At 39.9% G+C, this 12014-nt stretch overlaps 1 protein-coding gene across 17 annotated transcripts in view; it reads left to right on the top strand.

Annotated features, from left to right (window-relative positions):
• ARHGEF28 (Rho guanine nucleotide exchange factor 28) overlaps positions 1-12014 on the top strand; it is a 197951-nt gene that overhangs the window by 71535 nt on the left and 114402 nt on the right. For 14 of the 17 annotated variants that reach the window (XR_007356563.2, XM_048849301.2, XM_075128538.1 and 11 more), the window contains 3 exons: positions 272-452; positions 4506-4578; positions 11601-11653. Coding sequence is in view for 16 of the 17 variants with exons in the window: in XM_048849301.2 (XP_048705258.2) it covers positions 272-452; positions 4506-4578; positions 11601-11653 (307 nt within the window). In the remaining variant the exon portion in view is untranslated. Of the gene's footprint in view, positions 1-271; positions 453-4505; positions 4579-11600; positions 11654-12014 lie in introns of those variants that run through there. The other 3 variants (XM_048849309.2, XM_075128542.1, XM_048849310.2) reach the window with 2 other exon arrangements.

Genomic DNA, 12014 nt, shown 5'->3' with positions numbered 1-12014 from the left:
CTGTTTTATTTTGCTGCCATTATTTCTAATGTAACCATTTTTTCATTTTGATGGCTTGAAACAGCAGAATTTTCTTATGGTGAATGGATTCACTGGTAACTATTTGTTTTCCCAGATGTGTTTTTCATGGATGTTTCATATTTTCTGCCTTAGATTTTTTTTGTAGAATTTTGAAGTGCTGTGCACGAGAACAGAAAGTGCTGTGTGTTTATATTTTCATTAAACCTGTGCACAGAGCATATGTTTTTATTTAAATAGTGTGTTGTTTCAGTTTTCAGGGCAGTCATTCGTTTGACATTTCTAGAGCTGAGATCAGTGAGTGTGCTTTCCTACAGTTTGTTCATTCATCAGGAACTCTGACACTGACATTTAATCACACGGCAGAAGGTTTGTTGGAGTCTGACATTAAGCTCTTCAGGAAATACTTCTGGGATAGAACCTTTCTTTACAAGGTAGGTGCCAAATTAGCAGAATGCAAAAAGCATATATATTTTTTGACAATTTGCACCATTTGCTATTCATACTCAATATGTTTTTCTTGGGTAGCACTCTTTCTTAGTTTAAACTGTTCAGGTTTTAGGGATGGTAAGTGTGTTGGTCTTGTAGACAAAGGATTATTGTCATTACCTTTTCATTTGTGCCAAAGTGGTTGTTTTCATGCATGAAACTGAAGTGTAGAAAAAATGTTAAAGAAGTACTTGATAAAGCTCTTGTATTTCCAGAGATGTTTTTAGAATGGCCCTATGGTAAATACTTTTCTTGTAAAACCCTTTCTCTCTGGTTTTTAATCTTGCCTTTTCCATTTGTTTTCATGTTTTGTAGTGGGAGGTATTTTTTTTTTAAGTTGTTGTTACTAATTATAGCAGCAAGCAGCCCCAGTCATGGACCAGAACCCTATTGTATGCTGGAATCAATCATAGAATCATAGAATATCAGGGTTGGAAGGGACCTCAGGAGGTCATCTAGTCCAACCCCCTGCTCAAAGCAGGCCAATCCCCAACTAAATCATCCCAGCCAGGGCTTTGTCAAGCCTGACCTTAAAAACCTCAAATGAAGGAGATTCCATCACCTCCCTAGGTAACGCATTCCAGTGCTTCACAACCCTCCTAGTGAAAAAGTTTTTCCTAATATCCAACCTAAACCTCCCCCACTGCAACTTGAGACCATTACTCCTCATTCTGTCATCTGCCACCACTGAGAATAGTCTAGCTCCATCCTCTTTGGAACCCCCTTTCAGGTAGTTGAAAGCAGCTATCAAATCCCCCCTCATTCTTCTCTTCCGCAGACTAAACAATCCCAGTTCCCTCAGCCTCTCCTCATAAAAATAGACATTGTACAAACACAGAGAGGAAAGATAGTTCCTGCTCCAAAGAGCTTACATTTATATTGTATTTGTTGTATGATATATTGGTCACTTTAGTCTTGATTCAGTGAAGTACATAAGCACATGCGTAACTTTAAGCATGGTGAGTAGTGTAATTAAACACATGAATATTCCCATTGAAGTCAAAGTTAGACATGTTCTTAACTGCTTTCCTAAATTTGGGCCTTTGTCTGTCTGTATCAAATTATTGGATTAAAAGGTTACATAAAATTATTATTATTTATTGTTTTTCCCTTTCTTGCTATTAAATTTCCCTTCTGTTTTTGCTTTTCTTTTCCATGTTTTGTTTTTCTGTTTAATTATTTTTAAGCATTTATCAAAACGGTTATAGGTTTTTAAACTAACAATGTGCTACATGATATGCTTTGACCTTTGCACACCAGTTTTGTGCATTTGATTTATAACACAGGCATTCCTATTTAGTCATTCCCTAGATTTCTAGGCTTTCCAATATAAAAGCTGGTCCCAGATTCATAGCTCTAACTTGCGTCCAACAACTTTCACACAGGTGCCCTGATTTCCTAAGGCAAAAACAAAATCATGACAAATATTGTAATATTGTTTATACCCCTTGCACTCATCAAACCCTGTGTTTTTTGCAGCACTTGGGAGGGAAAAAAGGGAGAAAATGGTAATCAATGTGCCATATTGAAAGTGTCCATGGCAAAATTCTTAGATTAAAGGTGGCAAAACAATTATTGTTCTGATCAGTAAAACATTCTGCCAGTCATCCACATGGGTTTTCCCTCTTCCTGAAGAGACAGATGCAGATCTGTTCTGTAGCTTAGCTCCTCCTCATTGGGAAAAACCACTATAGATCATCCTTTCAGTGATGCAAGATTTTTAATGGTAGGCTTACTGAAACCTAGGTAGAGAAACAAGCCACTGTACCAAAGCACATGATCTTTTTATTTAAATATTATACGGAGCCTAGGAAATCAAATTGTCATTAACTCCATTTGAGAAATTGTCACCCCAAGTGGGTGGGTCAGCTTGTCTGATCTAGCTAACTTAAGCTAAGGAAAGTACAGAGTAAATACACATTTTTCTTTCTTTGTCACAATCAGGAGGACCACCAGTCCTCATAATGGGATTTTGACATCTTTGAAAGCTAACGGGTGCGGGGAAGAGCAGTGAACATTTCAATGTAGCTACTTATATTGAAATAGATGTAGAATTTACAGCATTCAACACTTCTACCACAGGCTGAAGATTGCATATTTAACATATAGTGTCTTGAGAATGTATGGATAAATGAGCACATGGATGCTTTATACATTGCTCCACAGACAAAGTGTATAACTATGACCCAGGAAGCAGACACTGGCAGAGCAGAATGGGCTTTAATCCATTGTGGTGCCAAACGTCCTTTGGTTTTGTATGTTTTCCTGTGCATAAAATGGCTGCTGATAGCTTTGAGGCTTACTTTACCTCAATTGCTAGAACTAGTTCATGCCATTCTGTCTCCATTTAGTGAATGGACTGATGTTGGGCAGCGTAATGGAAGAGAGATTTCCTGAGATGGTGGAGAACGGAGTAAAGTTTTGGAATGAACAATGGACCCGTCCTCAGAACCATCTTATCCCTATGGAAATGACAGTATTGATACTGCTCCCAATTTTGAGATGTTGTGATTACATTATAAACAATTCCATTTTGACAGCAAATGTAGGGAGTAGGGGAAGTCTACACCAAATGTAGGGGAAGCCTGAGTGGTGGGGCTCAAAAGGAAGCTCTGTTAGGGAGTCCAGGACATGGTTAAGTTTTCATCATGAGGGACAATGGATGTCCTGCAGGCTGAGTAGCCCTACTCCCTTTAAAAAATGTCTGACTGTGCGGCTGCTATGTTTGGGTGTATCAGCTGTTGATACATTAGTAAATGCAACCAGTGTGAGGAAAGAGGACTCTATGGAACATCAGTGGAGAGAACAAATCCTGTTTCTAGTGACCAAATTTAAACAGTAAAACGGAGAGGGGACAGATGATGCATTAGATCATTGTTTCTAAAGGTTCTGCATAGGGAAGCCCTTTTGTTGCCTAGTATCAGAAAAATCAAGTGGTGCATCAAGGAGGAGCTAAGCTGAGTTGCTGTTTCTGTTCCTTAGCTGCAGGAATAGGAAAAACTCAGACTTGGGTTGACAGTTAATGGTATTTAGTCTCCTAAGTGCCTATCTCACTTTTGAAAATGAGATCTGGGCTCCTATATCAGTTAGGCATTGCCAATGCTGAGTGCAGCATTACCTAAATGCTATTTAAAATCTGGGCCAGAGTGCACAGCAGTCCAGCTCAGCCTCATCTGGTGGGGTACTCCCTCTGAGACTCCTGCAGCTGATGTAAAATTGAGTAGTCCTTAGGCTGCTTGCTCTAAATTATGTGAGGGCTATTTTGGCTCCTTGATCTTTCTGGGATCCAGAGACTATAAAGATGGCAGTGCAGTATGCATGTGATTTACTGTCTAATGCTCTTATAGCTTGGAAAATACTTGGAAACAGGTAACTTTGTATATTTGTTAATCCTTTATTTAATTGTGTAGCATCACAGGATACAAATTCAAACTGACTACGTGACACACAGAGTTCAATTCAATACCATCTTTATATGGATTTCCATGGTACGAAGGAATGAGCACAGAACTAGGAGTCAAGGAGGTGCTGAGTTCTAATTCTGGCTCACCTACTCATTCATTGTATAGCCTTAGGGAAGTCATTTCACCTTTCCATCTTAGTTTCTTCAGCTGTAAAATTCTTATACCTTACAGGACAGTTATGGGGGTTAATTAGTACAGAACTTTGAACATATGAAGTGTTATATTAATGCAAACACTATTCTTTTTTTTCCAGAGAGAGGGAGGAGAAAGGGTATGCTACATAAAATACAAATCTTAAATCTGATATGTTACACAACCTATATATTAAAAACACAAAGTAAATTTTCCCCAAATATTTTTAGTTTAAAATATTTTATAAATTTCTCTCCCCAAAATATATGTAGAAATTTCTAATATTAACTTAAATGTATCTATTTGACTTCCTTTGGTTTGTGTGTGTGAGTGCATACATGTATGGGTTTATTACTGTTTGGGCATCCAAGAAAGTTGTTGTTTGAATTTGGTGTTTTTTAGAGTCTTAATTCAAAACAAGCTGGGACAGTGGAAGGACCACAAATGCCCTGCAATTCAACAGATTCTGCAGAAGGTACAGCTTTTCATCTTTGGTTGTAATAGCTTTCTAAAGTCCTAGGTAAGGTAGCATATGTCCTTGTGCCATATATTTATTTAGGAAGATCGCTTTGTATACATGATATCAGAGAGCTGTGCAATAGATAATGGTAAAATACATAAGGCATTTCATTATAAGGGAGGTATGAAATCATGCATTCTACAGACTTTTGAAATAATTAATTTACCAGCGTGAACCTAAAAATGTTCACAAGAATTTCTAATACTTGTTAAAAAATTACAACAGCTAAATTACAGCCTCATTAAAATTCCAGAAGAGGGCAGTATTCAGCTGAAATAAAAACAGGTCAACTTGCAAGAAGTTCCAGTGAAGTCAAAAAGATCTGATTAATAAAGATAGGAGTGAATTAAAGAAGAGTGAATTAAGCATTTTATGAACAATTTTAGTGGCCAGTCCTGAACTCTTTACTGTGGTATAGAATCATAGAATATCAGGATTGGAAGAGACCTCAGGAGGTCATCTAGTCCAACCCCCTGCTCAAATCAGGACCAATCCCCAATTAAATCATCCCAGCCAGGGCTTTGTCAAGCCTGACCTTAAAAACCTCAAATGAAGGAGATTCCACCACCTCCCTAGGTAAAACATTCCAGTGCTTCACAACCCTCCTAGTGAAAAAGTTTTTCCTAATATCCAACCTAAACCTCCCCCACAGCAACTTGAGACCATTACTCCTCATTCTGTCATCTGCTATCACTGAGGACAGTCTAGCTCCATCCTCTTTGGAACCCCCTTTCAGGTAGTTGAAAGCAGCTATCAAATCCCCCCTCATTCTTCTCTTCTGCAGACTAAACAATCCTAGTTCCCTCAGCCTCTTCTAATAAGTCATGTGTTCCAGTCCCCTAATAATTTTTGTTGCCCTCCGCTGGATGCTTTCCAATTTTGAATGATCATGTCCCTCGATCTTCTGGCAATGCCCCTACTTATACAGCCCCAAATGCCGTTAGCCTTCTTGGTAACAAGGGCACACTGTTAACTCATATCCAGCTTCTCATCCACTGTGACCCCTAGGTTCTTTTCTGCAGAACTGCTGCCTAGCCATTCGGTCCCTAGTCTGTAGCAGTGCATTGGATTCGTCCATCCTAAATGCAGGACTTTGCACTTGTCCTTGTCCTTGTTGAACCTCATCAGATTTCTTTTGGCCCAATCCTCAAATTTCTCTAGGTCCCTCTGTATCCTATCCCTACCCTCGAGTGTATCTACCTCTCCTCCCAGTTTAGTGTCATCTGCAAACTTGCTGAGGGTACAATCCACGCCATCCTCCAGATTATTAATGAAGATATTGAACAAAATCGGCCCCAGGACCGACCGTTGGGGTGCTCCGCTTGATACCGGCTGCCAACTAGACATGGAGCCATTGATCACTACCCGTTGAGCCTGACAATCTAGCTAGCTTTCTATTCACCTTATAGTCCAATCATCCAGCCCATACTTCTTTAACTTGCTGGCAAGAATACTGTGGGAGACAGTGTCAAAAGCTTTGCTAAAGTCAAGGAATAACACGTCCACTGCTTTCCCCTCATCCACAGAGCCAGTTATCTCGTCATAGAAGGCAATTAGATTAATCAGGCATGACTTGTCCTTGGTGAATCCATGGTGACTGTTCCTGGTCACTTTCCTCTCCTCAAAGTGCTTCAGAATTGATTCCTTGAGGACCTGTTCCATGATTTTTCCAGGGACTGAGGTGAGGCTGACTGGCCTGTAGTTCCCCGGATCCTCCTCCTTCCCTTTTTTAAAGATGGGCACTACATTAGCCCTTTTCCAGTCGTCCAGGACCTCCCCCGATCGCCATGAATTTTCAAAGATAATGGCCAATGGCTCTGCAATCACATCTGCCAACTCCTTTAGCACTCTCGGATGCAGCACATCCGGCCCGATGGACTTGTGCTCATCCAGCTTTTCTAAATAGTCCTGAACCACTTCTTTCTCCACAGAGGGCTGGTCACCTCCTCCCCATGCTGTGCTGCCCAGTGCAGTAGTCTGGGAGCTGACCTTGTTCAAAATTCAAATGGTTTTAAATGAGTCTCCCATATTGATTTCAATTGCAAGTTTGCCGGTATAAGGGTTGTAGGATATTATTTCATTATCATAATTATTTTTCTTTACCAGATAGATCATACTGAGATTTACAGACCTTGTAACAAGAAGCACAGAAGAGTTATAAAAAAAAATCACTAAAAAGTCTATAATACTCTGGTCTGGCATTTAGTTGACGGCTATCCCAGATTCAAGGTCTCATTGTTGCATGTACATTAGTGTCTATCTGTAAGAAATGGCTAGTATGCAGTGGGGCATTAGATAAGGCCCTAATCCTGTAAGACATGCACATGCTCTTAACTTCATACACTGTAAGAAGTCCCACTGAAGCCGACATAAAGTTAAGCAGTTGCATAAACGTTACAGGGCCAGGCACTGCATGATGATGTAAATAAGAATTGGATTCCAAAGGTATTAGCTAATTATTCTGGGTGAGTTAATAGACTGAGGAAGTGACCTCCTTAATAGACACTAGCTCCAGTTTACATAGTTAAGAGTTCCTTACATGTGATTGTCATCATTAAGCTCTTGCTGGAAATTTGTGCCCAACTTCTCCAGCAACCTACAGGCAATTAACATGATAAAGGCAGATCTAAAGTCACCATCAGCAATAGTCAGCGTTGACACTAACAGTCTAAAATCTACTTTTGTAAATATAAGCAACCATTTATAATACAAGGAATTAGAAACTTTGCTATCAAAAACTTTATTATCTTGGGTGCAGATTTCTCAGAGTGCTCCTGGTCAATGTGATCTTGTACCTTCTGCTGTGTGTCACTAACAGCAGGTGAATTCATAGCAGCAGCTTGGGCAATGCATGTCATGCCTGGTAGTTTTTTTTAGTGCATGTCCAAGCAGTCTGACTTGATGCATGCAAATAGCAAATATCAATAAATATTGATTTTGCACTTCAGGAATCATTTAATTTCTGACTATACCCTCTCATTTTGGGTTCAAACCTGCAAGCTGATGCTGAGCAACTTTGTGTGGTGCTGAGTGCTTTCAGCTCCTGGCACTCAGCCATTGCAGGAATTACTCATCACCTTAGCAGGCTGAGTACTTTATGCTCATCACAATTTAATGGCAAAGAGAGTTCTATCACTCTTCATTAGTGCCAGTTCTTCACTACAAAGTTTTGCCAGCATAGCTGTGTTGGTTAGGAGTGTGGAAAAATCATATAGACACAGCTTATACTGGCAAAAGAGTCCTTTAACTGGTATAGCTTATGTTGTTCGGGGAGATGGTTTAACTATAGTGGCAAAATAATTCCTTTTGCCAGTATAAGCTGCCTGTCCACTAAGGAGCTTTGCAGGCATAGCTATACTGCTAGAGATATAATGTAGTGTAGACTAGCCCTATGACTTGAGTAAATACATGGTTATCATTTGACTTTTGCAGAACTGTGTATTTGTACAGTGCCCAGCACAATGGGGACAGAATCCTGACAATGGGACCTTTGGGTGCTACTACTGTAGAAATGTATAATAATAATGAATCAGTGTTTCTGTATCTTCATATAGTTTTGTACTGTCACAGATGTTCATATTTTTATCAGCTGGCAAAAAGGAATATGTGTAGCTCTAGCTATTTGTGTATTTGTTGCTTTTCATACAGTCATTGAACCCAGATACCTGAAAATCACTAATATAATTGATAACTTTGGTCCATGTTCTACCTTCTGCTAACAAGAGCTAAAGAGACAAAACAAAATTTTTGTTGGAAACAAAATTAATTTTTTTTGCTGCTACAAACAGAAATCATGTAACAAATGGTCCATAAAACTCTTTCTACAACATTCTACTAAATACTTTTGTTAATTGAGGTGCTAAGCTTAGAGCAAAAAATTCTTTGCAGTAACTTCATAAAGGGATGCCCGTTAGAGTTTAAAGCATCTATTGTTCCAATAAGTAATACGTATTCACTCCTGGGTGGGCCTAAAGTCAAGATCAACAGACCTTTAAAGCATAATGCTATCAGAAGCTCTGAGCTATTATCTACTGAAGGTTGCTATAGCAATACAGCAGTTTGATTGCATTTCAGGATGGGCAATGCAGTGGGTCAACGTAAGGTGATATTGCTAGCTTAACAGTGGATCTCCCATAGCAACTTAATTAAATTCAAATACACAGAATGACACATTCTCTTGTAAGAATGCAAAATCAAGTACAAATATATTTTACTTTGATTATTTCAGCCATTCCTATGTTATAAAAAAATCTTGTGGTTTTCTAATTTTGAAGGTTTGTGGCAAGTAATAATTGTGCAGAATATTATTATTTTGAGCCATAGCCAATTTATGTCTACATATTAAATCACTTACTGTATAGTAAACAGTGTTTCCCCAAGTACTGTAAGAATGAATTACAGTAAAGTCAACTGAACCCCAGTAGTATTAGAAAAAATTTCTAGAGGAATTTAGGGGAGCATTCCCTGGGCATTGTCTTTCTAAAGTTCAGCTCTTTTTCTCCATCTTGCTTTTTGAAATTAGGGTATGTCTCTACTGCAGCTGGGAGCAAGCTAATGGAGCTTGAGCTAGCATTAGCAGAGTTTGAGCTAGCGCATTAAAACTAGCAATGTGTATGTTCCGGCTTGGGCTCTGAAGCCTAGGGGGTCGGGTAGGCTTGCAAGCCCGAGCTTCCGCCCCAGCTGAAATGTCCACACAACTATTTTTAGCACACTAGCTTGAGCCCTGCTAGCACATGTCTGTGTATCTGAGCTGGAAGAATTGTTCCCAGCTGCAGTGTAGACCTACCCAGAGTTACATCATTCTTTATTCATGGTTACTACAAAGTGGTGTCTGGGATGAGCTGTTTCCATACTGTGGGTAAATATTACGTTATTGTGGCACCTGTTTTATTGGGAGGGATTCGTTGTTTTATAGAATTGTTGCCTGGTCCAAAAACACCTTTTGGGAATCTTGCCTTTAGACTTTGGCACTCATGAGATTCAATGCAACAATTGCAGGAAACAGTACCAGTGTTCTGCGCAGCTATTTATATTTGGCCCTTATCCAGAGCATCTCCTAAACATGAGAGAGTTTACGTCTGTGGCAGGAAGATATTATTGTCCTCATTTGAGAGACGGAGTGGTAAAGTGACTTGCCCAAGGTCACATGAGAAGCCTGAGGCAGAGGCAGGAAGCAGAGTAGAAATGTACTAATGTTTAGAGCATTTTCTCACTCGTAGTGCTAATAGTTACTACAGTAGTCAGTAGAAATCGCTGCTGCTGTTGTGGTGCTTGTAACTTGTACCTCTGCGCCATCTGCAGGTTGTTTGGAGCTTGTGCACTGTGTACCAAGTGGGTCCTGCCTAGCATGGAAGACAGTGATCTCTCTGCAAGACAAGGACTGTCACATCTTCTCACATTCCTGCTGCATTTCAGTAGGAACCCTCTAGATGGGGTCGGGGAGCAGGGCGAGGCACACATCTGAGTTGCAACAGAAGATAACGATTAAATGATTCATTAAGAAATTAATCAGTGTGCACCCAATCCTGTGTAGCCTTTACTTGTACAGAATGGCAAAACTCCTGTTGACTTCAGTGGGGCCAGGATTTCATTCCCAGATAGTTTAATTTGAAAAAGGATTGAAGGATTAGACCATATTATTATTGCTGGAGTCTGCAGCTGGACTTAGATACCAGGCAGTTGTTCCTGTGAGGGGATGGATTGGTACAGTGTTATTGGTTTGTAACCTCTCCCTGGGCTCTGCACAGAGTTCAGGATGAGAAAAGGTATAGCAAGCATCAAAGGACTATGAATGATATTCCCCCCAAATACTAAGATATACATGATTTTTAAATATTAAGTTATGGTTAAATTCATGTGCAGTAGCTGATTTTACAAAGGTAAACTGAAAATGCAGCTGCATATTTGTGTCTGGCTGGAGAGACTTGCCCATGTGCTTAGGGTCTAACTAATCACCATATATGGGGTCAGGAAGGAATTTTTCCCCTGGATCAGATGGGCAGAGACCCCGGGGCTTTTTCGCTTTCCTCTGCGGCATGTGGCATGGATCACTTGCAGGTTTAAACTAGTGTAAATGGTGGATTTGAGGATTTCAGTGACTCAGCCAGAGGTTAGGGGGTCTATTAAAGGAGTGAGTGAGTGAGGTTTTGTGGCTTGTAATGTGTAGGAGGTCAGACTAGGGGATCATGATTGTCCCTTCTGACCTTAAAGTCTATTAAAATATCATCTGAGTCTATATCTCAGGGCAGACCTGAATCTTGAGTTACAAGCCTCAATATACAAGAAATAAAACTAAATATCAGGAAAGATTGTGAAAATGGGAGTGTTTATTTTATTTTAACCAACAAATGTGACAGTAGCTAACAGTTCTAGGAAGCCCTGCAGATGCTTGTTGTGCTTCCTTACATGCAGATTACTCCTGCTCTGTTTGCTGTTTCACAAATGTCTGTGCTTGGGCATATCCTGCAGAGTTTGAACATGTCTTTGTGTTCAATGTGTCCTTTCCAATTGTCTTGAGCAGAAACCATAGAAAAGAGAGCGACAGAAATGAAGTTTTTTATCACATTTTCTTGAAAATGCCAGGACTAATTTTTAAAATGCATGACATGTCTTTAGGACAATGCACAGCTGTTGGGATCTCCCATAGTTTAAGGCACAACTTCTGATTTGTGCTATTGTGTGGACCGCTTTGCACATCAGCAGCCTCGTCTATGAATCAACATATATTTTCGCCGTCTGTTCCTTTAAGCTCAAGAGCCTGTTTACAATTGGTCCATAATAACATAACAGCGTGTTGTACAACCATCTAGTATTCTGCCCACTGGTATGCTAGTTTGGGGGGATGTGCATGCTACAAAAGTACATTGTTCTGTGTTGCTTGCTTGCTTGCTTCATTATTTTTTTCCCTTCCTAGTTGAAAAAAGAGTAAACTTCCATTGTTGATCACTAGAAGTTGATAAGAAATCTCACTTTTACAGATCTCATGAACTTGGCATCTGATGAACCAGCACCTGGAAGTGAAGATGTGAAGGTACAGCTTTATCCTTGTATGAATAACTAGCCTCTGTCTAAGTTCTCCTACTGCACCTTACGTTGTGGTATCTGAGTATCTTCCACAGTTAAAAAAATAAATAAGGTGACTAATGCCTGCCAAGTGACATTTCCTTTCCGTTCCTGCCCCAGGGAAAAGTTATGTGTATGTATGTTTATTATTTACTTCAATGAATCTGTTATGTGTTGGTGGGCTGGAAAGCCAGGTCAAAGAAATGAGGCTTACGTGTGGACTGGAAAGTCATGATGATTGTGGTCATTCCTACGGGAGTGTGTTCTACAGCCTTGGGACCAGCTGAGGTGAAGCCCCATCTCCTATGTGCACCAGCTTCCTCCTTGAG

Source organism: Caretta caretta, chromosome 5, assembly GCF_965140235.1.
Source record: "Caretta caretta isolate rCarCar2 chromosome 5, rCarCar1.hap1, whole genome shotgun sequence".
Taxonomy (NCBI): domain Eukaryota; kingdom Metazoa; phylum Chordata; order Testudines; family Cheloniidae; genus Caretta; species Caretta caretta.
Note: the sequence above shows the minus strand (reverse complement) of the source record. Positions and strands in the feature narration are given on the sequence as shown.